This window comes from Theobroma cacao, chromosome 8, assembly GCF_000208745.1.
Source record: "Theobroma cacao cultivar B97-61/B2 chromosome 8, Criollo_cocoa_genome_V2, whole genome shotgun sequence".
NCBI lineage: Eukaryota > Viridiplantae > Streptophyta > Magnoliopsida > Malvales > Malvaceae > Theobroma > Theobroma cacao.
In genome coordinates this window covers 3317658-3343821 of record NC_030857.1, presented here as the reverse complement: position 1 = coordinate 3343821, position 26164 = coordinate 3317658, and the positions used below count along the sequence as shown (strand labels likewise).

The following is a 26164-nucleotide window of genomic DNA, read 5'->3' as shown; positions in this document are numbered from 1 at the left end:
TTTATAGTGGGATACCTTGCTGTGAACCTTGTAACCTTGTAGTAGTTATTATTAAACCAAGCACTTAGGTAGAAAATGTCATCATTAGGCTCTTACCAATCAATCAATTTTAAACTTTAGGTTAATTAGTATTAACAGTATGATGTTTCCTTCAAGGTACATGGAAAATTTCCGAGATTAGCCGCCTAGGAATAATTAACCATAAGCAAAACATGATGATCAAGAGAGGATGAATGAAGGAAAGATGCATGCATGCATGTCCTGTCCTGTTTACCCAATCAAACACCTGCCCCTTTAAGAGATAATTAGCAATTCAATCTGGAAATAGACTAGCAACATATTGAGAATTTTCAAATTGGAGAGAGGGTGGTTACCATTTGTTTAATAGTTGCATTATCTGAATATTTACTAATTATATAAGAGAAATTAATTTTTTTGATTTGAGTGAAGGGATTTAACTTGGAAAAAAAATTTATATGATTATCATTAAATTAAATATTTAAATAAATAATTATATAATAATTGGTTTTTTTTTTTTTTTTTGGAAAAAATTCAAATGGGAACGAATCACAGACAGAAGGCAAAGCACAAAGAGAAAATAGGTCGGAATTTCCCACGAAGTGAACGTGGGTTTGCTTGAACCACACTCTCACGTTTCTTCCTGGTCAAATCCACCGCCACGTCATATTTTCTACGGCACCTTATTTTTGACCGGATACTCGAATTCCGCCATAAATATCGTCAATCCCCTACACCCAAAAAAGATTAAACAATCAATCCCACGTGAGCCACCTCTCCTCTTCGTCTGAAACAACCAATCACCAATAAGCTGAAAATATTTAATGTCCTTGAATTTCCAAACATACCCTTGCATAGACCAATCTGTCCAAAGCTTCCTCTACTCTCGACTGCAGAGAAGAAAACCCTCAGTAAATAATTGTAAATTTTTTTTATTGTTTTTATCCGCTGTAAAATATAATTGGTTGAATCCGTAAGCATTCAGTAATACAAACCAAAAAGAACTTTGATTTATGTGGGAATCTTGCTCTTTTAAAACGGAACTGATTCCCTGGAAGTGAAGGGAGAGCTTAAAAAAAATAAAAATTGTGGGATTTCGAGTCCATCACCGTATTTTCTGATTATTCTGCAGAATATCTGAAAATCCGGGTGTTTTCTCATTTTGCTTGGGGGGCTTTGAAAGGTACTAATATTTTGTGTGGTTTTATTCTTATATGTTTCCATTGAATCTTCTTCTTCATATTCGAATATTGAAACACAAGGAACGAATTTTGGGTTTTTGTGTCCTTTGTTTTGCATCTGTCAAAAAGGTAGCTTTAACTTAAAAGTCTCTTTCTCTCTGTTTTTTTGGGATGTCTTGGGTGTGTCTTTAAATGTTTTATTGTGGGATTTCTATGAATTGAGTTTGTAATCGATTGAGAAAATGTAAATAAAATCTGAAAAAGGAAACAGGTTTTCAGTTTGTTTTTAAGTCAATTTTGAGAAACCTAATTTTAGCAGAGAAAAGGGTGTTCTTTTTCTTTCTATTTTATGATATTTTGTTTGTTTTTATAGGACCAGCTAATCACTTAAGCCTTTTTGTTCTTCTGGGTTATGTCTAAATTCATTGTATTGACAGTAGATATTGTCAAAGAGTGTATTTTTATGTTGTCTACAAGGAAAAGATAAAAAATTTGTATTTTTTTAAGCAAAAAAAAGGAAGGATTTTCTGAGAGTGAAGCCAACGAAAATATAAGGTTCAATAAAGTTTCATTTACTGGGGTGTTTTTGCTAAATCTAATTGCTTTGGTGAATTATGGTTGAATGCAGTTTGTTAAGTATGTGATTTGTTTTAAGTGCAGAAAGTGCTGATCAAATCGCCTATCAACTGATTTGGATTTTGCTGGGGGTTGGATATTAGCTATATTTGTGTTTCACATTACAAATATTTTTGGTGCCAAAAGATTTGGAACAACAGTTTGCTTCGGTTGATTATACTTATGGCTGTGGCCTTTACTCATCTTTCATGGTGGTTATGGAGTGGGAAACATCAAGAACCTAGAGTTGCTAATGGATCTTCTTTAAGTTCTTCGCCTGATTCAGGTTTATGGGAATCAGATAATCTGAAATTCCCATTGGTCAAGAGGGCTAATATGGCTTCTTCATCGAGAAGAGTTAAGAGGAAATGGCATAGCCGGGAAGAAAGAAAGATTGATAGGGAATATGATGTAGTTCTTGTGCCATCTGATGGAGGGTGTGTTTCAGGGTCTGAGTCTGATGGTTCTGATTACTCCATTGGATGGTTGGAGCCTCACGGACCTGGATTCCAGAGTGATGATGATTCAGACAACAGTTTTGCTGTACTGGTTCCTTGCTATGGGCACAGTCAGGATAAATTGGTGGAGGATTCAAAGCACAAAATTCTGGGTGCCATTGTTAACATTCCTGACAATTATTCTGCTGGTAAGACCATTTCTTACCCATATTAATATTAAGGACATTTTTTTAACTGTTGTTTTGTCTTATTGTTGCTTAGCAGTCATTGACTATTTTGAATCTTTGGTTTAGATTTCAAGTCTTTGATATTGATATTCATGAGAAACAATCTGGAGATGAATTCTGAAACTGTATAGAGGGTTATTTCTCCGTCTGAGCTGTTGAAATCTTGTTTAAGTATATTATTTATGAATATGGAAAGCCTAAGATTTAGCACAGCACTTGCCTCGTGATGGACCAGTTGCTAGCACTGTTTTTAGCTCCTGAGTTTATGAACTCAATCCCAGATGAAACTTCTGTAGGTTTTTGAACTTGTATACTGGTAATGTTGAATTGCTTGTATTGTTTGCATTAAGAAAATAGGGGCAGACTAATAATGTTCTAGATTTTGGGCATTTAACTAGCTGTATAGTGTTTCTTGATGACTTTGGCAGTAATTATTTGCAAACCAGGAGATAAGTGATTTTAGCTGGTTGTGAGATTTTTACAGCATTGAACTTTGAAAAGTTTCTTTCAAATTCTTGGATGAACCCTATTAACGTTTCTGAAAATTTGACATTATTTGGTCTAGCCTATATTTTACTTATTCTTTCCGTTGATTGGCATCTCGCTCTCATAATTTCCACTTTCCTGCTTACTGGGGTAAGTGGTGTCTGAGCGCACTTAATTGCAAGAGAGACCTATCAAATCATTTGGGAGATCTTTATTAAAGATTGTTTTCCAAGTTTTAGGCTATGTAAGCTTTGCCAGATGTGATGATTAAAATATGAAATAAACATTTAAAGTAAATATGCTGAAATGATTGATGATTCCAACTTGGGAGCTGCTGTTCAGCTATTGTCCTTAATTTGTTTCTTTTACTGACTACTGCTCTGTGTAGCCCTTTTTAACTGATTCTCAGATTGGTTGCATTTTTCTCATATGTTTAGGTTATATGTAGGTCTTACTGAAGTCTACTGAATTTTGATTAACTCACACATTGTTGTCTTGTTTTCTGTAAGGCAATCATTTAGATGTCATGTGCCATTATAGGTTTCCAATTACTGTCATTTATGCGTTGCTACTGAACTACAATCATGCAGTTCTAACCATCCTCCTTTACAATGCTTAAAAGTTTATTTTCCCTTTGTCTTTTATTAGGCGTCTTGTGGTGTTATCAGAACTGCTTCTTACCTTAGATTAAATGGCAGAAAACTTAGGCTAGGTTTTTCTTTTTATGAATAATTTCTGTTTGCTTTGTTGAATTTGCTGAAGCATATGTGTTATGCTAAGTCTGTCTTTGTGTTTGTGTTTAACTTCAATGTGCAGAAAGCAAAAAATATGTGGAACAGTGGCTCTCTTCTCTGCAGACTAGTTGACATCCTGGACTGTTGAAGATTGCATATAAATCCATATACTGTTGCTCCATCTGCTCGAAGAACATGGTCTAGTACTCTAGTATTTTAACATTGATATAAATATTGTATAAAGATATTGTCGATAGTGTAAAATTTTAAAAAGATGAGCAAAAAGGAGGTGGACGGCCTGCTTTATTGGGTGCTAGTGGAATAGAATCTGAGCTAGTATCAACTGATGAGCCAACAGAAATAGCAGTTAAGGGACAAACATGGTGTGAAATATTGGACTAGAAATGTCATTTTCTGCTGTTTTCTTTGAGACCTGAAGAGGAAGGAGCTGATTGATTGCCGTCCTTGCATTCTGCGCAGATGAAGCAGATTGATGTTCGTTTCTGTGTGTGAGATTTCGGGGGAGATTTGGTAGAAGATGAATGCAGAAAGTTGTGTGTGTGTATTCAATTCTTTGGTGTAAATATGGCTGTACATACTAAAAACTGAAGCAGATTTACGCTTGTCGTATTACTGTAAATAATCTGTGGACAATTGCAAGTGTTGTGTAAATGACACAAGTATTTCTTTCTCCCAACGTATGGCTGTCGATGGATTACTCGCTGCCATGCATTGAATCACTGTACTAGGACTTATCATTGTAGTCGACGTCTCTCTCCTTGTCATAAAAGAACAAACGCACTTAGCAGTGGATGACCATGTGATTTTGTTACCAATCCAATGTTATGATTAAGACATTATATAGCTCAGCACTTTGATTAAGACGCAAAGAACCAAAAGTGCCCAAGATGATGGTGAAAATGGCACTTCAAACATCAATAATCTTGGCTTAATCTTTAGTAGTCATCATCATGTTGATAAACGTACAGTGAACTAGTTGAGGTCAATATGTTCTACTCCACAATGCTCTTTCTGTTTTGCAGAACATGTGCCTTGAGGTACAAGACCTTGCACTCTCATCAATTCTTCTGACAAAACAGATCAACATAGTTGTATGATTCTGGCAAGAAGACAACCCCAGAAACGTAAACTACAACCTTATCCAAATCTGTTTGCGAAATGAAACAATTCCGAAGGGTTAAAAATAGATTCTTTATCCATTAAACTTTTGATCTGATCTTTCATTTGTTTGGAAACGGGGGAAAACAAATGAAAGGAAAAGAACAGAAAATCAAGGATTAATCCAAGAATATATGTTTAACAAGAGAACATGCCATGTCCATATGGTTGAGATCAGAACGAAATGGAAAACAAGATTTTGACATCTTGTTTATAACTTCACAAACATTGTTCTTCCCTTGGTCTCTGTAACTAATCAAGTTTGTAATTCCTCCTCCCTTGTAGGCTAAGATCTCTCATTGTTATTCCTTTCCATCCAAAAGCTCTATGAATTGGCATGTCTCTGTAATCTGTTCTTGCAGTTCCATCCAACGAAAGAATAATATGCAAACAGAACAAGAAAGTAAAACGGATGTAGCTATTAATTTTTGTTTCTATGGTTGTTATTATCATTACATAGAAACTAGACTAGACCTCGCGCAATGCACGGAATAATCAAAATTGATAAATTTGTGAAGTAAATAATTTTTTTGCCTTTTTTATGGTCACTAAGTTTATCATACAAAGAAATAGAACATCAAACTATAATATGCAGAAATTTAGTATATAAGTAAATTGTGTCAAGTGTTCAAAGATAAGAATGACACAAGAAAAAAAGGGGTAACTGAATGAAACTGAAAAGAGAAAGATGGCTTGCTTATTATAGGTAGCCAAGCTGGCAGAGCAAGGACACTGGCATAGTGCCATATGGACATCCTATAATTGAGCCTGTCAAAGGATTCAACACATAATCCGGGCGAGCTATCCTCCCCTCCATCTCTACCCCATTTGGTGGAAATTTCACCAAGCTATGTTTCTCTCTACTCATCAGCATTGATTCTTCATGATCATGAATGCATCAACGTTAATGCATGGAATCTCTTCTTCTTTTCCTTCCATATAGAGGGAGAGACAGATAGCAGCCAAATAAATAATGTTGCAGAGAGCAGCAAGCAACGCATATTCATGGTGGTGGGCAAGCCACATTAGGACAAAGCAGTCAAAATGGCTGGAACAGAACCTTCAAGGTAAGCATTCTCATATATTCAAATCTGGGCTCAACTTATGGGATCATCATAGAAATCTAGTTATTTGAGTGATCCATAACTGGTTCTGTCTACCCCATGATTTTCAATTCTTTGCCATTGCATGGTTGCTTGCATTTTCTTTATTTTGTTAGAATAAGGCAATATCAAAACACGCCTGATTTTTCTCCATACTGTTTTCCTTTTTTTTGGGTATAAGATGTTTCTGAAATAGCTAATTCTAAGAAATGAAATTATATGGCTGAAAGGGAAAATGTCAAAGAAGATGAGGCAGATAACTTATAATGATATAGGACAACCAGAGGGTGACTTCTTTTATGTCTTGGCATTAGAGAAAAATTACATTGTTGAAAGTATAATGTGCTACCATTTCAAAGACATCCATGATCCATTTCTGTTCAGCTAATTCTAGTTCGTGAATGTTCCACAACATTGATTATCTTATTGTTAACAGCTAACAGATGCATTTCATCTTAAGATGAGTGATTGCTAACATGGACACTTGAAAATCACAGATATGGAGGAGAAGGTGAGTAGCATGCTCACAATCATTGACGACGATGGAGACTCCTTTGCACAGAGGGCAGAAATGTATTACAGGAGGAGACCAGAACTTGTAAGCATCGTGGAAGAATCTTATCGAGCATACCGAGCTTTAGCTGAAAGATATGATCACTTATCAAAAGACCTGCAAAGTGCCAACCGCACCATTGCCTCTGTCTTCCCTGAACAAGTTCCATTTGCCATGGATGAAGAAGATGAAGAAAATGTTAGCCAAACATCAACTTCTTCCCCCTGTGCTGACAAACCAAGTGTCCCAAAACCAAGCGTTCCAAAAGCTCCATTTCTGAAGAAAGATTTCAGGAGCCAGTCTGTGTTGTTGTTGAGAAAGGGACAACTCAAGAGAGCTTCTAGTTCTGCTAAAGCTGCTGCATTTCCAAGTTCAGGGCTGAGCAAAAATGAGGCACTAGATGAAATAGACAATCTTCAGAAGGAAGTTTTAGAATTGCAAACTGAAAGGGAGTTTGTAAAAAGCTCCTATGAACACGGATATAAAAAATTCTATGAAATTGAACACCAGATAACTGAAAAGCAAAAGAGAGTTTGCAATTTACAGGATGAGTTTGGCATTGGCTCCGTTATTGATGACAATGAAGCTAGGGCTCTGATGGCAGCTAGAGCTCTTAAGTCATGCCAAGAGACCTTGGCTAAGTTGAAAGAAAAACATGAGCAGTCAACTGAAGAGGCAAGAGTAGAATCCAGAAGGATTAAGAAGGTAAATCAGAAGTTTGAAGCTCTCAGGAATAAATTTAACTTCCCACAAACAAATCAGCAAGAGAAGCATAAGTACGTGAGTCCAACTACGGAGTTTGATAACATGGTCTACGATATTAAAAGTGAGGAAAAAGAGAGACAAGATTTGGAAGCGTTGCGAAAGGAGATCGAAGAGCAGCTTGAAGTAAGCTCAAATGGCTCTCTCACAGTTTCACAGCTTGCAGAGAAAATTGATGACCTTGTGCAGAGAGTTGTTAATTTGGAAACTGCAGTCTTTTCTGAAAATGCTTTGGTAATGAGATTAAGATCAGAAACAGATGAGCTCCAGGCCCACGTTAAGAGCCTGGAAGAAGACAAGGAAGCTCTGATTGAAGGCTCAGACATCATGAAAAACAGGATGAATGAATTGGAGCGGGAATTAAGTAGAGTTAAAGATCTTGTAAAAACTGTTGTAGCACAAAATAACAGTCTCAAAACTCATTTTACCGAGGCAAGTTGTAACATTGGTCATTTGTCTATGAAGTTACAAGGCGTGAAGATGGATGAGGAGGTTGAAAATACAGGACTCTCCCAAGAAGTAAAAACTGGAACGGATGCCATAGCTGACAGGGGAATGGAAGACCATGAAATTGAGTTGGCTCCTTATGATAGTTCAGCCTTAAAAGACACAGGAATTGAAATGGAAGGAAAGGAAAGAGATTTTTCGGCTGAAGGAGAAAACTATGCTGATTCTGAATCAGGCAGTAAGTTTGACGTTGATTCGAGAAAGGCTCTGGAACCAATGGAAGAAGACAAAGCCGAGAAGAAATATTTCTCCGAGACAGCAAGCAGTATCCCTGATACTGAGATTGAGGAACTAGGGACCGATGAAGAAGAAGACCAACCAAACTGGAGGCAGCTGTACTTGAATGGACTGGATGACAGAGAAAAGATTTTACTAGACGAGTACTCTTCTGTTCTTCGGAATTATAAGGATGTAAGAAACAAGCTTAATGACGTAGAGAAGAAAAACCGCGACGGTTTCTTTGAATTGGCATTGCAGATAAGGGAACTGAAGAATGCTGTGGCCTCCAGAGATGGAGAGATTCAATCTTTACGTCAAAAAATGAGCTTTCCAGATGAAAACAAGGATGGGAACTTGGTCGAACTTGAAGGACCCCGTCTAAGCGCAAGCCAAGAATCTACCTTGACCGAATCTATTCAGGCATCGCCAGTAGCCGTAGGTCAGGGGAAAGTTGAATCCGATGAAAAAGTAGTCGAAGCAACTGCACATGGAAGATTCGAAGAATCTCCCAAGACAATGGGAGAAATTCTTATGCAGGTAAAAACTGTAAGCCAATCTCGTCATGTTTTAACCGTAGAGGAAAAAATCCGATCAGATATTGATGACTTGCTGGAGGAAAACCTAGAGTTCTGGTTGAGGTTCAGCACATCTTTTCATCAGATACAAAAATACCAAACTTCAGTCCAGGACTTGAAAGCAGAGTTATCAACACTGAGAGGAAAAATGAAGCAAGAAGGAAGTGGAAAGCAGCAGCAGTCTCTCAAATCAGAAGCCCGGCCCATTTATTCTCACTTGAGAGAAGTAAAAACTGAATTAACATTATGGTTGGAAAACAATGCAGTTTTGAAAGACGAAGTGCAAGGTAGATATTCCTCCTTGTGCAACATCCAAGAAGAGATTGCAAGAGTGACCAATGCTAGTGGCCATGCAGGAGAGACTGAACTCAGTGGATATCAGGCTGCCAAGTTTCAAGGTGAGGTTCTCAACATGAAACAGGAAAACAACAAGGTTGCTGATGAATTGAAAGCAGGCTTTGATCGTGTGAGACAACTCAAGCTTGAAGTTGAGAAAGTAATGGCGAATTTGGAAAGGGAACTTGGGTTGTCAGCATCAACGGCTCAAAATCCCGTGTCGAGAACAGGGAAGCCAAGAATCCCTCTGCGTTCTTTCTTATTTGGAATCAAGCTAAAGAACAAGAGGCAGCTAAAGGGACCATCAATGTTTGCATGCGGGCATCCAACGTTGCAGAAACAGCTCAGTTTCCTATCAGAACCTACCGAGCCCTCACGATAAACTCCTGCCTCTACCCCTTTCCCTTCTTAATTTTCTTAGTTCCCTTTATGGAAGATTTCTCTTTTCTTTTCGATTAATTCCGGTTTGGATTCCATTTTATGTAAAGTAACAGATTATAGATGTTTCTAATATCTACCTCTCATCTGTTGTCAATGTCTCTTCATTCTTTCCTTCTTGGGCTGGAACAAGACCAGACATCGTAATGATGTTCATGACTCGAATCTAAACTCCGGGCAAACACAAACCCAACGATTAGATCTGTTCCGGCTAGCTTTTAGAAATTCCATGTCTAATAGATTTTTGGAACCCACTGGAAAATAAAAATCAAGCAAAACAAAAGAAGCCCGAAATGTGATACAAGTGCCATTCTACAGTTTTCTTGTTCTTTCACAATGTTCGGGTACCAGTAATTAGCGGGTATTACCCATTGAATTCGGGTACAATTCAGGTTGCAAAAGTCAAATTTCAATCGGGTTTTTATAGTACTTTTAAGAGACAATAAGATTCGGGTACGGGTACCTAAAACCTAACGGGTACCCTGCCCGTTGCTTCCAAAACCCTGCCAAAGAAGTGCCGACACCAAACGCAAACCCCGCACGAGGAAGACTACTCTTTTCTCAGCTTTTTCTTTGGCCGTTTCTATAATGGAATCATTACTCTCTTCGCCAACCCCATTTTTTTCTTCACCATCGACCTTCGTCTCCAGCCAATCCGTGTCCAACCCAAGACCCATACTCCCATTGCTGCATAGATCCAAGCCAAGGTTCGAGCCATTGTGGTGCACCATGGGCCAGTCCTCTGAAACCGAGACTAAACCCAAGGAGACAAAGTTGTGGGGTGGCAGATTCGAAGAGAGTGTGACGGATATCGTTGAGAAGTTCACTGAGTCTATATCGTTTGATAGACAGTTGTATAAACATGATATTATGGGTAGTAAAGCTCATGCGTCTATGCTTGCTGAACAGGTTCGTGTGTTTTCTTATTTAGATTTTCCCTTCCAATTTACTGTTTGTAGAGTGTCTTGGAGGAGTGTGTTGGTTTCGGAAATGTGCATAATTTACTTCCTAAAAGGATTTTAAAGAGCAAAATTATGCTAATTAATTGAAACTGAACAACGCACTAAAATGCAAAACCAATTCTAACATTTTTTTTAATTCAAAAACACTTCTTGTGCCGTTTGCTTTACCAAGCAAAAAACAAGTAGCTGTACATTACTAATTTTTTATTATAGTAACTACCCTTTGGCTTCGGGGAAATTCAGGGTGATAAAAACTGTGAGAAATTTGTGATATGATTTTTCTTATTTTTGCTTGTAGGGGTTGATTAGTGTAAGTGATAGGGATAGTATTTTGCAAGGCCTAGATGAGATAGAGAGACGCATTGAAGCTGGTGAATTTGTGTGGAGAACTGATAGGGAGGATGTGCACATGAACATTGAAGCAGCACTAACAGATATGGTTGGTGAGCCTGCAAAGAAGCTCCACACTGCTCGAAGCAGAAATGATCAAGTTTTAACTGATTTTCGCCTTTGGTGCCGTGATGCTATTGACAGGATTATTGCTAGCATTAGACATCTCCAGGTTGCTTTGGTGAAATTGGCTCTAAATAATGAGGGTTTGATCATTCCTGGATATACACATTTGCAGAGAGCGCAACCTGTTTTATTGCAACATCTTCTCTTAGCATATGTGGAACAGGTTTGAATCGTTTCATTTATACATTATTGTAGAATAAAAATTGAACATCTATATATCTGTTTGGCAAAACAAAGTGGTTGCCATATTGATTGATCAGAAAATTTTGAACTTCTCATATGGTTATAACTTAAAAGGAAGCTTATCTAATTGAACTTTTATAAGAGAAAAAGGACTAAAATTGGAAGAAAAAACACATTGATGGTAGCTAGCTAGGCTCTTGAAGAGTAAATAAAAGGAGGAAATAATGGAACCTGGGTAAACCTAAAGATTGAAATTGTAAATGGTTAGCAATTATGATCAAGTCAACATAGTGTTAGAAGTCTGAATATTAGAATCTATATGATAAGATGTGCTCATAAACTTGTGCACAAATCAATTATGGTTCTATCACCAGGACAACCCAGCCCTTTTTCTATAAAAGAAAGAAAAATAATTTCCTATATATTGCGGATAGTAAATCCAAATTTCTATATTTACATAATGGTGTCTTAGCTTGCATGAGAACGAATTCTCTTGTTAGGTGTACAAAACTGTCTTGTATCTTTTATCATTCTGCCTCTAGATTTACTAACTCGGCCTTTTTTACTGCAGCTTGACCGTGATGCTGGCCGTTTACTAGATTGCAGAGCTAGGTTGAATTTCTGCCCACTAGGTGCATGTGCACTGGCTGGCACTGGCCTACCCATTGATAGGTTTTGGACTTCTGATGCTTTGGGATTCAGTGCTCCCATGAGGAACAGGTATGTACTGACACAGTCATCATACTTCAGTTTCTGGAATGTCACACATGACCATTGTACGACTTGTCTCTGTTTATGCCTTATAGCACGAAAGTTTGTTACCCCTTCCATAGGAGGTTGTAAAGCCTAGATCTCCATCTTAATTTTGTTGTTCCATGACATCTTGATATCAGGTTGCTTTTAACATAGTTGTTTTTCACTATTTTTGAATAGTATTGATGCAGTTTCAGATCGAGATTTTGTCCTAGAGTTTCTTTCTGCTAATTCCATCATAGCGATTCATCTTTCTCGGCTGGGTGAAGAATGGGTATTGTGGGCTTCAGAGGAGTTTGGATTCATCACACCAAGTGACTCTGTTTCCACTGGAAGTAGCATAATGCCTCAAAAGAAAAATCCAGATCCAATGGAGCTTGTTCGAGGAAAGTCTGCTAGAGTGATTGGAGACCTGGTTACCCTTCTCACATTGTGCAAAGGACTTCCTCTTGCGTATAATCGGGATTTGCAGGTAGAAGCTTCTTTTACTCACTTAATAATGTGGTTATTTAAGTATATCCATTTTATGGACTCCATGAACACTGGACCATCCTTTGATGTTATAAATCTTATGGTTCTATGTTGGTGTTCATTTTGATCGTCCTTGTGCACTGGTGCCAACGGCTGTTTGAGCCCTTATCTATTTCAGCTTTTTTCTTGGATTTTCCTTACATTTTTGGAGTGCTTACAGAGGCATTCTCTTTTCTTTTCTTTTGCCTACTGAAATAGGAAGATAAAGAACCTATGTTTGATAGCGTCAAGACCATTATAGGCATGCTTGAAGTGTCAGCAGAGTTTGCTCAAAATATTGCTTTCAATGAGGAAAGAATACAGAAGGCTTTACCAGCAGGTTATCTTGATGCCACAACACTTGCTGATTATCTAGTTAAAAAGGCAAGTCACTTTGTATTTGTTGATTTCTTTTTTTTCTTTTTTCCTTTTGATTGTAAAGGTGTTGCCGCAGTTGCTTTCTTAATATAACTGATTTGATTTCTGTTTCTTTTTCTTTTTTCCCCACTTTCTTTTTCAATAATATAAAATATGTGCCCATTTTTTACCTCTGCAGGGGATACCATTCAGAACTTCTCATGATATAGTTGGACGGTCGGTTGCGTTATGTGTTGCCAAGAACTGCCAGCTTCAGGACCTAAGTCTAGATGAGTTGAGAAGCCTAAATCCTGTATTTGATCACGATGTGTATGAGTTTCTTGGGGTAGAAAACGCAGTCAAGAAATTCAGTTCGTATGGTTCCACAGGTTCAGCATGTGTAGCTGATCAACTTGACTATTGGGTTACCAAACTTGAAATCAACAGAACAAGACCTCAATGATACATGTGCTAGAGATGAGCCATTTCTGCTCGAGAGCTTTGCTATAATCTGAAGCCTCTGTTTAGGACTCAAGCGGTGATCATGGCATCGAATCTGGAGACATGATGATGCTGTTGGCATCAAAGATGAAACATGCCATCGAATCTGGAGACATGATGATGCTGTTGGCATCAAAGATGAAACATGCCGTTAATGAGTGAAATTGCAATCATTACTATTGATCAGACATTAGACCAAAGAACAGTGATAATGGTTTTGATTTTCCCTAGTTTCATTTCAAACTTGTAGGACCTTTTGCTGGAATGTTACTCCAATCAATGTATGATTATAGTCTTTTGGGTTTAATTCCCCAACTAAAATTACATAAATTGCAAATTGTCTTGGACAACTGACCTTTTTTGGGATGATAATTTTGTTATTTACTCTTTATTATTTGTTTTTTTTTAATATTTTTATTTTTAAAAAAATAAAAAGAAAAGCAATATTTGTGCTTATCGGCATTATGAAGCCTAAAGAGAAATATTCCTTGAAGCAATATTTGCTAGCCTTGTGAAGCACAATAAACTCCGATAATTTCTCCCCCTTTCAGTTTATTTTTTCCTTCAATTTTCTTAATCCAAACATAATAGTGGTATTAATCTTAGGAAAAAACCAAGCAATACGATTCGGATGATCTCAAAGAATCAACTTATGTATTGTGCAATTAAGCTAAGCAAACGGTGAATAACAATAACAGTACTCCTCACTGGTGAGGACTAATAAAACAGGACAAGCCTAATCAACTGTGAAACAACATCAAGTCATCACTTCCATTCAAGGATCCAACTTCTCTTGTACAGAACCAAAGGATTAAGAAGGAAATAAAATCCAACAAAAAAAAGAAACAAAGGTTTTTCATGGAAATGACATACATGTCAAAGCTGGTTAGTGACACTGTGGTAAGAATATTTTACCGATGAATGGTCAAGGACTCCCAAGTTATCGGCGGCAGTTCTCTTTCTCATCTGTTGTTCTTGTTGGCCGAATAGGACTGCTAGGAGCAAGGACAGCTTGTTCCTTGTTGGTTGATTCATCCTGTTGATCATCATTTCTTTCTCTCAGCAATTTGTTGCCATTTGATGAAGCTGATCTCATTGCTCTTGGTAACTTCAACGGGATGTCGGACTCGCTTGGACAGTTATCTGTTCTTTTGGGAGGATCAGCCGTTTCTGTCTTTTGGGGCTCTGCGGCGTTCTCTGGCTGTGAAGTTGGTGGAGCAACGGGAACCAACTGGATCACTGATTTTCCCCATTTCTTTCTCCGATTAGGCTTTGGTGCATTGGGTTTATCCTGTCAGAAAAATAAGTCAACTTTGCATGAGCTTGACAAATGAAAAATGAGAGGATTATGCTAACCGAGCATAAAATTATTTAAAATAGGACATAAAAAATGTGGTGGGTAAATCATTCTGTGAATGGTTTTAAATATCATACAAGACCAGAAACGATACCAATGTGTTTCCAATGTCTGTGAGTGGTTTTCTCTTTGTAGCACAATCCTCATTTGTTTCAGCCGCCTTCTCACCCTCCAATGCATTCTGGAGTAGCATTGCCCCTTGAGCGACAAGGCTTTGCTCTTCGTTAGTGCCAACATCACTTGGCATGTTTGCCTCTGCTTCTCTATTGGAACATCTGACCGAAGAACAACCACATGACTGTCCACAAGAGTTTCCATTTGCTCTACACTGGCATTTCGGTGTCTTGCACCAAGACTTCTTACTGCAAGTGCAGCACAATCCATCAGTTTTCCCTGTAACCTCACCAGTACACCCCTTAATGTTTTCTGAGTCGTTGGCAACTAGTTGATGAATTCCTTCACTTGAGTGGCCTCTAGATCTAGAAGCTCTTCTCCTAAATGGCTTCTTTTCTGACTGCACCCACTCACCATCATCACTTGCATCCATATCTGAATGTTCTGACTCAGACGTATCCATGTCCTCCATAAAGATTATGGAGCTTCGGTGTTCCTATAATAATTTTTTCAAGTCAGGAAGTAGTTATTCAAAACCATTCTACTTTCAGTAACAATTAAGCTATAGAGGAGGGGAGTGGCACTTACCTGCTTCCGCAGCTCATACTTATGTCTTCCACCATTTAAGTCAGGGATGCCAGAATCCATGGTTCCTTTCATGGAGTATTGCTTCATGGTTGCATTCTGTTGCAAGGGTCATATATAGCTAATCAGTCAGGATCCAAAGCTTAACAGACATTAAAGGAAAAAATTGAACAGAGAACTGTTAATAATAAGCTGATACATATCATGTGATGCCTTACCACTTAAAGTTAGATTGAACATTAATATAAATAATGAACTAACCATCACTTTAACTTGATGGACAAGATCTGCCTTTTGTATCTCAAGTTGTCTAGCCAAACTACTAAGTTTCACCACCTTTTCCTTTAGATCTCTTATTTCTGCATCCTTTTCTCTGCAATGAACTTCCTGATCTCGCACTGAGCACCTTCATAAAAAGGTCAACAAGTAAATATATTGAAGCAAATAGAAAGTCAGACCCATGATGCAACAACCATGATACAAAAACAAAAAGTTGCAGCAAATCAATTAGTTAAAAAGGCAATAGCATGCACTTTTTTGGTTTGATAGATGCATTACCTTGAGGATGACGCTAAATTGAATAGATAATTCATAATATTTTTTGCATCAGCAAGAGACCGAACTTGGTTCCAACGTCCTCTGCCACTAAAAATACGTTCACGCTCTTCTGCTTCAGATAGTTGTGAGGCCATAGAGACCAGAGTGCTAGAAGTAGCAGCAAGCATGTTTTCTAGAGCAAAAATTCTTGAGTTTCTTGCACCTGGTGACATTGTCTCTGGACAATCACTGCATTTGGTAGCATTAATGGAAAAGTATTTGATCATTGGTTTACATAATAACATGGAGGAAAAAGAGAAAATGATTTGACATAATGAACAGCATATACAACATCAAAAAATTTAACCTTAAATCACTCTGCTTAAGCATCTCAGCTTCTTCCTTCAATCTCGCAACCTCCTTGGCCATCCTAGCCCTCCTATTGTACAAACAGAACATTATTTGAATATATTCAATGACAACATTATAATAAGAGCATCACAAGAAAGCTTCCACTTCATAGTTGGAATCTTATACAGTAGAAATTAATAGATTCTTAACCCAAATGCCATTACGTAATCAAACTTCCTCTGCCATCCTCTACAAAAACGAAGAGCTAGAGAGAAGGAGAAATTAAAAAAAAAAAGAAAAAGAAAAGAACAACTAAACAACTACAAAAGAGTTCTCCCAAACCATAGCATTATGAGATCTGGCCTATCCTTTTTAGCATGAGAAACAGTCCTTTCTTCCCCATTTTTTCCCTTGGACGAGGGGAGCTCATCGGCATCCCTAGTCAATGCACAATCTAGTTTAAAAGAGATTAAAGAGACCAAAAATTCAAAGACCAAAATAAGCAAACTGAAGTTAGGACTAATACCTTAAGCATACAACTCAAGTTACTCATAAAACCTAGTAGAAGTAAATCCTGCCTATTTTCACACTAGGCTGGAACCACAAAACATTCTCCTCAACTTCTAAGTCTAACGTCAGATCTAGTTTAAACAAAATTTTCTTTTTAGCTACAATTAGCAAACAAAAACAAAATAATGAAAAGTTCAAACACCTTAACAAAGCTATTGACAAATATCTTAAGTAGTATATCTAATTTTTTTAATTATGAGAGAGTGATTAATGCAGAAACCAAAAAACTTGTTGCAGCTCTGACAGAATGCACATGAAACCAGATTATGAAACAACACACAAATGTAAAAGATCATGTTTAACAAGCATTCAAACATCACAGAGAATTGAATCATCAAGCCAGTCAAACCGGCATATCTAAAATACTACACTGAATGACCAATGTTGACCATAACTAAAACAAAAGAGAGAGAGAGAGAAGATTAAAGGCATTCACTCAGACTCCTAGATTTAAATTAGTACTCTTCAAACAGTGTCCAAGAATGCTAAAGATAAATCATAAATTAGATAAAATGAAAGTTCAAACCAAATTCTGACCAAAGCTAAGTATTATAGCTAGAAATGGTGCAGAAGTAAGGGAGCTGGATATGAAATAAATAAAGAGGACTCACTCTTCCATTTGTCGTTCATATTCAGAGCGTACTTCATGTACCCTTACTGTGACCTCAAGTTCATGCTCAATTGTCTGCATTATTGCCTTCAAAAGAAAAATATAAATGAATAAAAAAATTGAAAACATAGCCCCTATCATGGCAATTCAAAAAGGATATTAGATCAAAACTATTTGGTCTATGCAATTCCAAAACAAACTAGTTAATCTTTTTGCACTTGTAAATACCTGAAATCCAGCACCATTGCCATTTCCAGCACCTGCATATCAAAGATAATATTATCATTGAGTTATAATTACAAAAAAAACAAGAAAAACTGCATGACACAAAAGAGCTCCTAACTGGAAGCTTCACGTGTTGAAGCTTTTCGAGATTCTAGAAGCTCCTTTAGCCTTTTCGTAGCCATAGCAGCCTCTTCAGTCTTTCTTTGCAAAACCTAAGATGCATATGCCAAGAGTGAGAACAGTTCCTTAGATTAAGGAAGATCAAAGCATTCCATGTAAAAATAAAAATTACCATTTTTTGCCTCTGATTCAGAGCTAAGAGCTTGTGCATCTCATACTCATTTCTCCTTCCCTCTTTCTTAAGCTAGTTATCAAGAAAAAAAGACGATATATGCGTTAACAAAACATTTTGTTGCTAAAATTATCTAAACTATACAACTCTCGAATTTTGAAAAAAGAAATCACACTCATTTGAATTCACATTTATGCCTTTCTACGTAACAAGTAATAACACTAAATTTCTGCTAACGACAAGTCATTTGATCGCATTTATGCCTTTCTATGAAACAAGTAACAAATGCATTCCCTTTCTTATACATTTGATAGCAGCTACTATTACAGAAGAACTATTTTAGATTTCTTTTGGTACAAGAGGGAGCGGTATGGCTTGAACCTTAGATCTCTACCCGTACGCCATCCCACTCTTACTGCTCAAGTGATACCAATATTTTAGATTTCAAACTAATATGACTTGGCAAAGTGGAGTATAATCTGGTATCAGAGTCACAACAACACTTATCGACTATTATCAATTATCAAATGATTACTATTCAGATCGTATGCCTGACACCAAATGCCAAAAATTCATGACATAGCCTGTGTAGACCTTAAAGAGGTATTGCAAATAAAAAATATCTATTACATAACAAAACCATGCATTTAATCTTATATTTGCTTGTACCTGAAGCACCTCTTTCTCTCGTGATGCTTTCCATAACCTAAATTGCTCAGATTCTTGCTTGATCTTATGTTGCAGTTGAACCTAAAAAAATGGACATTTGCATTGGTATGGTAAGCAAGAATCCAATCCCTATTTTGCAAAACCAATTGCAGTTTTTAAGATGAAAATTGGAGAATGTGGGATTCACCTTCTGAGATTTGATTCTCTGAATCTCATCCTGGAGTCGCCTTGCTGCCTCATCACTTTTCTGTTTTTGTCTCAAAAGTTGAGCTTGAGCATCTTGCTTCTTCTTCAACTCCGCAACCTGCAAAGCAGAATATTAATCTAGACTCTGATAGCTGTTGTTGACAGGAGCAAGAAAATTCAAAACTCACCTGTGCCTCAAGGACATTCAACTTCTGAAGGTATTCTTCCTTTAACTTTTGAGCACCGTCATCAGAAGTAGAAGATATGCTGGCAAGATTATGTCTCAGCTCTTCAATTTCTTTCTGTCAATTGACAAATTAAAAGAAATGAATTAATATACTAGAATGACACTAATCACAATATAACAAAAAAGCTTTGAATAGGAGACTAACCTGCAGAACCCTTTTTTCTTGTTCTAACTCATTAACTTTCTTCTCATAATGTTGTTTTAGAACTGAGGTGTCAGCACTTGAAAAATGCTTCATTTCAGCCTTAAACAAATCAAAAGCAGTTAGGAAAATAAAGAAAATGAAATAGCAAGTAAAGAAAAAGGTGAAACCAGATGGTCAGAAAATAAAGATGCTGCATTTGCAGGATAACATAAACATCTGAACAACTGTTTCACATAAAAGTTGTAGTAATAACTATTTCCAGCTTCTGATGGTTCTGCCTCCATAGAGGCAGGCACCACAGACTAAAAATGACTGTAAATGTTTCACTGACAAATATTCTTGAACCCCTAGCAGAAATGTAAAATGAAAAAAGACACTGGGTAGCCAAATTAAGATTTTCACTTAATGACCTAAGCAACATATACCTCTTTCTGTTCAAGTTTTTTGTCCAATTCCTTAAGTTCCTTGTCCAATTTTTCTTGGAGAGAGGAATGCTCCAGCTCCTTTTCATTATCCTCAATCTCATCTGCATATGAAGAAAGAATACTCTTATCTGCTATTGTTCTATGATAAGATCTTAAAAAGTTGAATAGAGATTGGAAGATTAACAGAGATGAAAAGATAGAAATGTAAAAGGCTTAAATGACGTCATCTCATATCAGAATTAAGTTAACTATACATGCACCCTAAACAATAATCACGAGGATGCCAATATGATGTGACGCGCATCAATGCATCAAAAGCATCAAAATTAGTCCTTAATGAGGTTCTTATACAAACCTGCACATGAAATTTTGCAAGCAAGACAAAAGATTATAGAGAGCTATTAAGAATAACTTTGGAGAGTTGACAATTATATGTATTTTACTTTCCTAAAATTGTAATAACTATTTAAAACATCTTAGAATCAACAGACAGAAAAATGTTATCAAACAAAAGGAGTTAGCATCTAACATGGTATCAAATAGTTAATGAGTTCACTATCCTAATTTACCTGAAGATGAATAATCATTTCCAGAAGAAAATAATGAATTTTTTGAGGTTCCATCATCATCAGAATCAGCACAATCAGAAAAACGACTACGTTTTGAGCTGTTTAAGCTTTTCAAACGTATCAATTCTCCTTCTAACTCTTGAATTTTCAACACATAAGTTTTCATCAAATCAAAATCCTGCAATAATGCAAAAGCACTTGCCAATTAAAGATTATATTTATCAACTGCTAGATTCACTAACTAGGCAAAGACCTAACCTGATTTTGATTAGAGTCAATCTCATCCCACGATTTACCGTTACGAACTGATTCAATTTGCATCATCAGTTTGTCTTTCTCAACCTGAAATATTATATACACATGAGATTGGTTGCCATTGACCAGTAAAAAGGAATTTTATAAAACCTAAACAATTGAAGACAAAAAAATAGAAAAACACCTGAGCATCAAGTGCACGTTGGGCTAATTGTTCACTAGTGAGTCTACGTTCATGAAGCTCCCGCTGTAGCTCTGCATTGCTCGCTTCAAGTAAAGATACTTTATGCTTGAGAATCTGGAATCACAAAAAAAGGCCTTATTTTAAGCAACTAAGGTAAGAAAGTCAAAGAATGTGTTTGCACTTCTCTATACAAAAGAGTAACCTGAAGTTCATCAAATGACCCATTGCCATCACCACGATAAAACAAAAGTTCAGCTTGCAATTGCTCAATTTGGCTCCGCATTCTTTGCAACTGAGCTGCCATTGGATCGCGGTTTATCTAATCAAGTATAAGGGATGAAGTAGTCAGAACAAGAATTATAATGCTTCGTGAAGAACTTTACTTCTTGCAAGTATGCTAAACAAGTATCTTACAACTGCCTTGTTCTGAATGTTTCGAGCACGATTGGCATACTTCAAAGTGTTTAGGGTTTCTTCAGCATTGGTGTCAGCCGGACTAACACAAGCTTCAATAAGATATAGAAAATCATACATATGCATACTCAGATATTTATAGCAGAAACTTGGGTGCAAGAAATGATAACAATAACACAACTATTTGGTTCTCTCAAATATATAAAAAGTTACCAATCATCACTGTTTTGCTGTTTCCTCCAAGAGAATCCTGAGAATTTAAATCTCCATCAGCAAACTTAAATTCCGAAACAAGGAGAACTATAGCCAATACATTTAAAACTATTTTAATTGCAAACCCAAAAGAAACATAAATATCACCACATCCAAGTAAATGTTTTAGAAAAGAATACTGAACTTGTTCTCCTTTTGCCTGATGTAGGTGACATCTATTTTCTAGCTATAAATGTTTTTACATTTTAAAATGTGAAGTAAGTAATGAGCTCACTTCTCATTGGTTCAGTGCTTAACAAATAGTCTCTGCATTGCACACTAATTATATATTTTAATGTATTAAACCTAAAAGAACTTGACAACTGATCAATAGCAATTTGATTTATGCTGTTCTAATTTTTCTGAATAGTCTACTTCAATGCAATGAAAGCATCCTATTAATCAACTAATAGAAATGGTTGTTCATAAATATCCAGAAAGTCAAAACATGCCTGTAACAAGCGAGTCAACTTGCTATCACGATATGGAACATGTCCTCCTTCTTTTCTCTTCTTCTCATCTCCTAAGGCACTAATCACATTCCCCAGAGCTAGTAGACCCTTATTTATATGAATACCTGCAACAACAAAATATCAAATTTTTAGATAACATAAAGCATAATGTTTCATGTTTGCGGCTTACTATTAGAATTTATCACTATTTTAGTCCATGAGGCTTTGAAAATCAGAAAATCAAAAAAATACCTTCTTTGAAGCGCATGCCATCAGCACCTGTTCTTTTTGCACGTTCTGATCCAGCAAGGTCCACCAAATGCAGCTTTGCACATAAGATATCATCACCGATGTCATCATTGATTACCCCGTTTGGGCAGCTGGCAATCTTCTTTTGCTCCACAGTTATTGTAAAGATGGCATGTGAACGACTGGAAATGGTGTAATGAACATTGCACTTGACATAAGCACAAGTTTACATAATATAAGAGAATTACATGATAAATAATTATGTAAACCTTACAAATCTATTGCATTTAACATGTAAACAGAAGATTTTTCTATCCTTATTTAAAAAATTAAGTAAAGCAACCCAAAAGCCAATTGAACAACTTGTTTGTATCTTTTATTACTCCAAAAAAAAATGCTTTTATAACAAATGAACATAGTATTTTAAAAAGAATACTAATTGTGGCAAACAAAAAACAAAAGGCAACGACTGCTAAAACATATAGCTTCAAAAAAAGCTCACCTTGATTGGCTATTCATATTGGTACTCCCTGTAGCTCGAGATAAAGAACCTCGTAACAAGTAAGATGCCATCTCTTCTTTCATCGCAACTTCTGCCTCAGTCACCCCAGCAAGTGTTATCCCTCCATTTACTGTTTCTCTAATTTGAATTGGAAGTCTTCCAGGAGCTGTGGGCTTTGCAAGAGACGCCCCTTCAACTTTAGACAAAGCAGCTGGATTTGAGTCAAGTAAGTCGAACACTTCTTCCTTAAAAATCTGTCAATTCCGAATAACATATATAAGCACATTACCTGATCACTAAGAAAAATAAGTATTTATTTTCATCAAACTAAATTACCTCAATAAATGATACTCTTATCAAAAATTCCGTGGAGTGTTTCGTTGCCTCGACTCGTTTAAATATAGTTTCCATAACCTTAGGAATAATGCCACCATTACCTCCTTCCCCAGTATAGTTGGTTCCCATAGTATATGTTTTACCAGACCCAGTCTTAAAGACACAAAAATATAATAACATAGTTAGTCGATTATAAAAATTTATAAAAAATAAAAGGAAATTAATAATTTAAAAGGAAAAATAAGAACTCACTAGAACATAATAAAACTAACCTGACCATATGCAAGTACAGTAGCATTATAACCATGAAAAATTGCATCAACAAGGGGAGCAACGCAATCATCATAAATCACTGAAGATGGCGATCCCCCTCCCCCATAAACATAATCATAGGTAAAAGCATGTGACCCAATCTGAACCTGTAATTGTAACAATAAAAAAAATTAAAAAAGAATCTCTATCAAGCTAAGAAATCAACATCTATATTCATTTCAAAATAAAAATTCACGGAAAATTTTAAAAAATAACAATACCTGAGGTTCGCCAGGAACAACGGTGATGCAATCTGTGCATCCATTGAGAAGCTCTGTAGTAATCAGCGGTCGAATATTAACGGCGACTCTTACGGACTCCGTGTTCTCCATCTCCTATATGATGCGATCCAAATCTAAAACGATACCTAAAACCCTAAATCAAGAAAAAGAAAATAATCAAACCATCAAAACATCTTTTAAATCACTCAAAATCAAATGCATCAGATATGAAATCCTTGAGCTGAGGAGATTATGCGAAACGAAAATGAAGACAAAAAGATTAATTTCAGAGGGGAATACCTGAAGGAGATGGAGTTTTTTTTTTTTTTTGCTTTTCGGATCCTTAGACGTTAGAATTTGAATTTTAGAAGAGACAAAGGAGGGACAGGGAATTTGAACGATCGAGGACAATGGGGGCAATTTTTTAAGCATTTAATAATTGAACTGGATTTGAGAAAAGGCGCTCAGGTCCGAATTCAAAATGTTGATGAGAGATAGAGAGGTGAGGTCACGTGACCTTCACGTGATTGTTTAAATAAGGCAACGTCATCCAAACAGCCTTGGCTTAAAATTGGGCGGTTGCCTGTAAGCCTGAAGGAGTGGTTAGCTTGGCCCTTGGTCTACTCCTAACTGTTTTTTCTTATATTTGAAATCATTGACTAATAAGTACTCATAATAAACATTTGCGAATATTTTTCTCTTTGTATTTTCTTGTATTTCACTATTTCTTTTGTATTTTCCTTTTTGGTTGAAGGAAAAAGTGAACAAAAGTCAACTTAATAAAATGAGATTTCATTAGTTGAATTTATAACTAAAACGAAAGGCTTTGTTTTTTTCAATTAGTGATACAAAAATAATTATTTGATTTTTCTCACAATGTATTTTTTATTATTTAATACTATTCGATAAAATATTCGTTATATCAAATAAAGTACGAGACATTCTAACAAATTACAAACTGCCCTTTTTTATATTCCTAATCTTTTAAATCTAAATAATAGAAACGGTCATAATCTTATTCTAGAGTGAACACAATTTAAGTCTAGAAGAGAAATAATTATATTTATAGGATAAAGATAATTACTCAATGATTATTCGCAGAAAATGAAGATACAAATATTCATTAAAGATATACATAAATTGTGTGATTATTATCACATTAAAACATGATTATTCAAATATTATTCACTTATTGAAATGAAATGTGATTAAATTAATAGTAATCAAAATACAGCAGTTATAAAATATAAGCCAATTAACCTAAACTTTATGCACAAAAAGCTAGTTTGATTTCGAAAATGGATTTGTCCGAAAGAATTGGTTTGACGCTAAGGCCCAGCCCATTTCATTCAAATCAAAGTGGCGGCTAGATTTTCAGTTTTGAGATTTGGACTCTCAAATACCCAAACAAAACGGTTAACGGCTTTTCTAAAGTGGGCCTCCCTCTTTTTTGGCAAGACTATCATAGCAATTAGCAAAGCAAAACATGATGAAAGTTGTGGTAAAAGGGGGATAAGAGATAAAGATAATGTTTGATCATGATGAGATAAATTGGAAAAAAAACTGAAAAAAAAAAATCAGTTATAGATTAATCCCAAAGGATAAAGAAGTGGGTAAACAAACTTTGGGGGGAAGGCACTTCAATTCCCCTGAATTGCCCTGAAAAGGTTCACAACACATTGATTTATGCACAAAAATTTAAATTATGCAAGTGTTTAACATATATATTAGTTAATTGTACTTTTGGATCTCATTTTGCTTCGATATATTAATAAGAGTGGTATGTTTTGAAAATACAAAATACTAGTAGTTAACAAAACGGTGAAAGATGACATTCAGAAGCAATGAAACAGAGAAATGAAGTCCGACCTGAGGTTGGTCGATTCATCAGACAAACTATTTCCATGGCGGCAGCAGCAGGAATAGGAAGGGTAGGAAGGGATATTGAGGAGTACAAAATCATGCCATGGACTTTGGCAAAACCCTTTTGGGAGGTCTGCAATTTTCTCAAGCAAAGAAAGCTTGCTCTTTCTAATTGTTTCTCATCTTCCTGCACATAGAAGACATATTAGTAAATCATTTCCAATTGGGATGGGGCCGAAGAACTTGTACAACTCAAATACAGAGTGAAGAGTATTTGATTTGATACAATGTTAATTGAAACAAGCTCTACACATTCCTCAAGTTTTCACTCAAGACTGTAAATAAACTGATCTTAATCCAGCACCCGAGGCTGCTCACACTTGTTTAAGTTAAAAAGTTGAGTTCAAACGAAGTTATTTTATTTCAAGCTTACTTTGTTTTTTAAAAAAAAAAAAATTATTGAAAGAAAATAAGCTTTGATTAACCGTATACCTTGAATTTGTGCATAAAACTTAAACTTTTATATGATAAAGGAAATTAAAATTCCAAATCTTCATTTAAAATACCATTAAAGAATTTGAAAGTTGAAATCACAAATTTCTAAGCCTAAAGAGTAAAGACAAATGCAAACTGGCCAATAATAAGAAAAGTCCTTTTCATATCATTTAGTCCCATGGAACAAGCTTACAAACAAGTTCATACAACTATATTAAACAAGCTAATTAATAAATTTATTATTTCTATTAATGAGCCATAAAATTATTAATGATGCAATTATAATGCGACGTCACAAGTGTTTGATTAAAAAAATTATCAAGGGGTTGTACTAGCTCATATAAAGATGCATGCTCACATAAGCACCATTGTGCTCATAAAGGTATATGGTCACATAAACACCATCGTGTCTTAATTGCACAATAAAATGTCATGTCAAATATATTAAATATATATTTCGCACCATTATACATTTGATAGTAAAAAAAAATACACTATATACAAAGATGTTAGATTTACATATCGATACCATTATACCTTAATATATAATAGGAATGCCACATAACTCATACCT

General features: G+C 36.0%; 4 protein-coding genes across 4 annotated transcripts; 3 read left to right on the top strand and 1 right to left on the bottom strand.

Annotated features, from left to right (window-relative positions):
- LOC18591810 lies at nucleotides 1000–4532 on the top strand. Its single transcript, XM_007018168.2, has 3 exons — nucleotides 1000–1201; nucleotides 1860–2460; nucleotides 3802–4532. Exons 2-3 carry the CDS (start codon nucleotides 1998–2000, stop codon nucleotides 3849–3851), a joined length of 513 nt encoding a protein of 170 aa, XP_007018230.2. The 5' UTR covers nucleotides 1000–1201; nucleotides 1860–1997; the 3' UTR covers nucleotides 3852–4532.
- On the top strand, nucleotides 5575–9474 carry LOC18591809 (protein NETWORKED 2A). Its single transcript, XM_007018167.2, has 2 exons — nucleotides 5575–5965; nucleotides 6499–9474. The coding sequence occupies exons 1-2, from the start codon at nucleotides 5872–5874 to the stop codon at nucleotides 9333–9335; spliced, it is 2931 nt and encodes a 976-aa protein (XP_007018229.2). The 5' UTR covers nucleotides 5575–5871; the 3' UTR covers nucleotides 9336–9474.
- On the top strand, nucleotides 9834–13539 carry LOC18591808 (argininosuccinate lyase, chloroplastic). Its single transcript, XM_007018166.2, has 6 exons — nucleotides 9834–10300; nucleotides 10652–11032; nucleotides 11624–11772; nucleotides 11986–12277; nucleotides 12535–12699; nucleotides 12872–13539. Exons 1-6 carry the CDS (start codon nucleotides 9980–9982, stop codon nucleotides 13133–13135), a joined length of 1572 nt encoding a protein of 523 aa, XP_007018228.1. The 5' UTR covers nucleotides 9834–9979; the 3' UTR covers nucleotides 13136–13539.
- LOC18591807 (kinesin-like protein KIN-4C) lies at nucleotides 13806–23671 on the bottom strand. The gene is made up of 28 exons (XM_018126190.1): nucleotides 23533–23671; nucleotides 23233–23386; nucleotides 22972–23118; nucleotides 22700–22852; nucleotides 22364–22617; nucleotides 21865–22043; nucleotides 21613–21737; nucleotides 21122–21158; nucleotides 20909–21000; nucleotides 20697–20813; nucleotides 20495–20608; nucleotides 20314–20397; nucleotides 20056–20233; nucleotides 19487–19587; nucleotides 19062–19160; nucleotides 18858–18971; nucleotides 18671–18787; nucleotides 18484–18564; nucleotides 17815–17886; nucleotides 17641–17734; nucleotides 17526–17557; nucleotides 17299–17384; nucleotides 16134–16205; nucleotides 15788–16015; nucleotides 15491–15635; nucleotides 15233–15328; nucleotides 14625–15140; nucleotides 13806–14464 (listed from the first exon to the last, which is right to left on the bottom strand). Exons 2-28 carry the CDS (start codon nucleotides 23341–23343, stop codon nucleotides 14114–14116), a joined length of 3795 nt encoding a protein of 1264 aa, XP_017981679.1. The 5' UTR covers nucleotides 23344–23386; nucleotides 23533–23671; the 3' UTR covers nucleotides 13806–14113.

Bases quoted from the DNA above. Each gene is read 5' to 3' on its own strand.
- LOC18591810 (XM_007018168.2), top strand. From the start codon at position 1,998: ATGGCTGTGGCCTTTACTCATCTTTCATGGTGGTTATGGAGTGGGAAA. The intron at 2,461-3,801 runs GTAAGACCATTT...TTCAATGTGCAG, and splicing joins TCCTGACAATTATTCTGCTG to AAAGCAAAAAATATGTGGAA.
- LOC18591809 (XM_007018167.2), top strand. From the start codon at position 5,872: ATGTTGCAGAGAGCAGCAAGCAACGCATATTCATGGTGGTGGGCAAGC. The intron at 5,966-6,498 runs GTAAGCATTCTC...TGAAAATCACAG, and splicing joins GCTGGAACAGAACCTTCAAG to ATATGGAGGAGAAGGTGAGT.
- LOC18591808 (XM_007018166.2), top strand. From the start codon at position 9,980: ATGGAATCATTACTCTCTTCGCCAACCCCATTTTTTTCTTCACCATCG. The intron at 10,301-10,651 runs GTTCGTGTGTTT...TTTTGCTTGTAG, and splicing joins CGTCTATGCTTGCTGAACAG to GGGTTGATTAGTGTAAGTGA. The intron at 11,033-11,623 runs GTTTGAATCGTT...TTTTTACTGCAG, and splicing joins TCTTAGCATATGTGGAACAG to CTTGACCGTGATGCTGGCCG.
- LOC18591807 (XM_018126190.1), bottom strand. From the start codon at position 23,343: ATGGAGAACACGGAGTCCGTAAGAGTCGCCGTTAATATTCGACCGCTG. The intron at 21,738-21,864 runs GTATTTTTTTGA...TTGTTGTTGCAG, and splicing joins TGGCATGCGCTTCAAAGAAG to GTATTCATATAAATAAGGGT. The intron at 17,887-18,483 runs GTACAAGCAAAT...CTTGATAACTAG, and splicing joins GAGAGAAAGAGGTGCTTCAG to CTTAAGAAAGAGGGAAGGAG.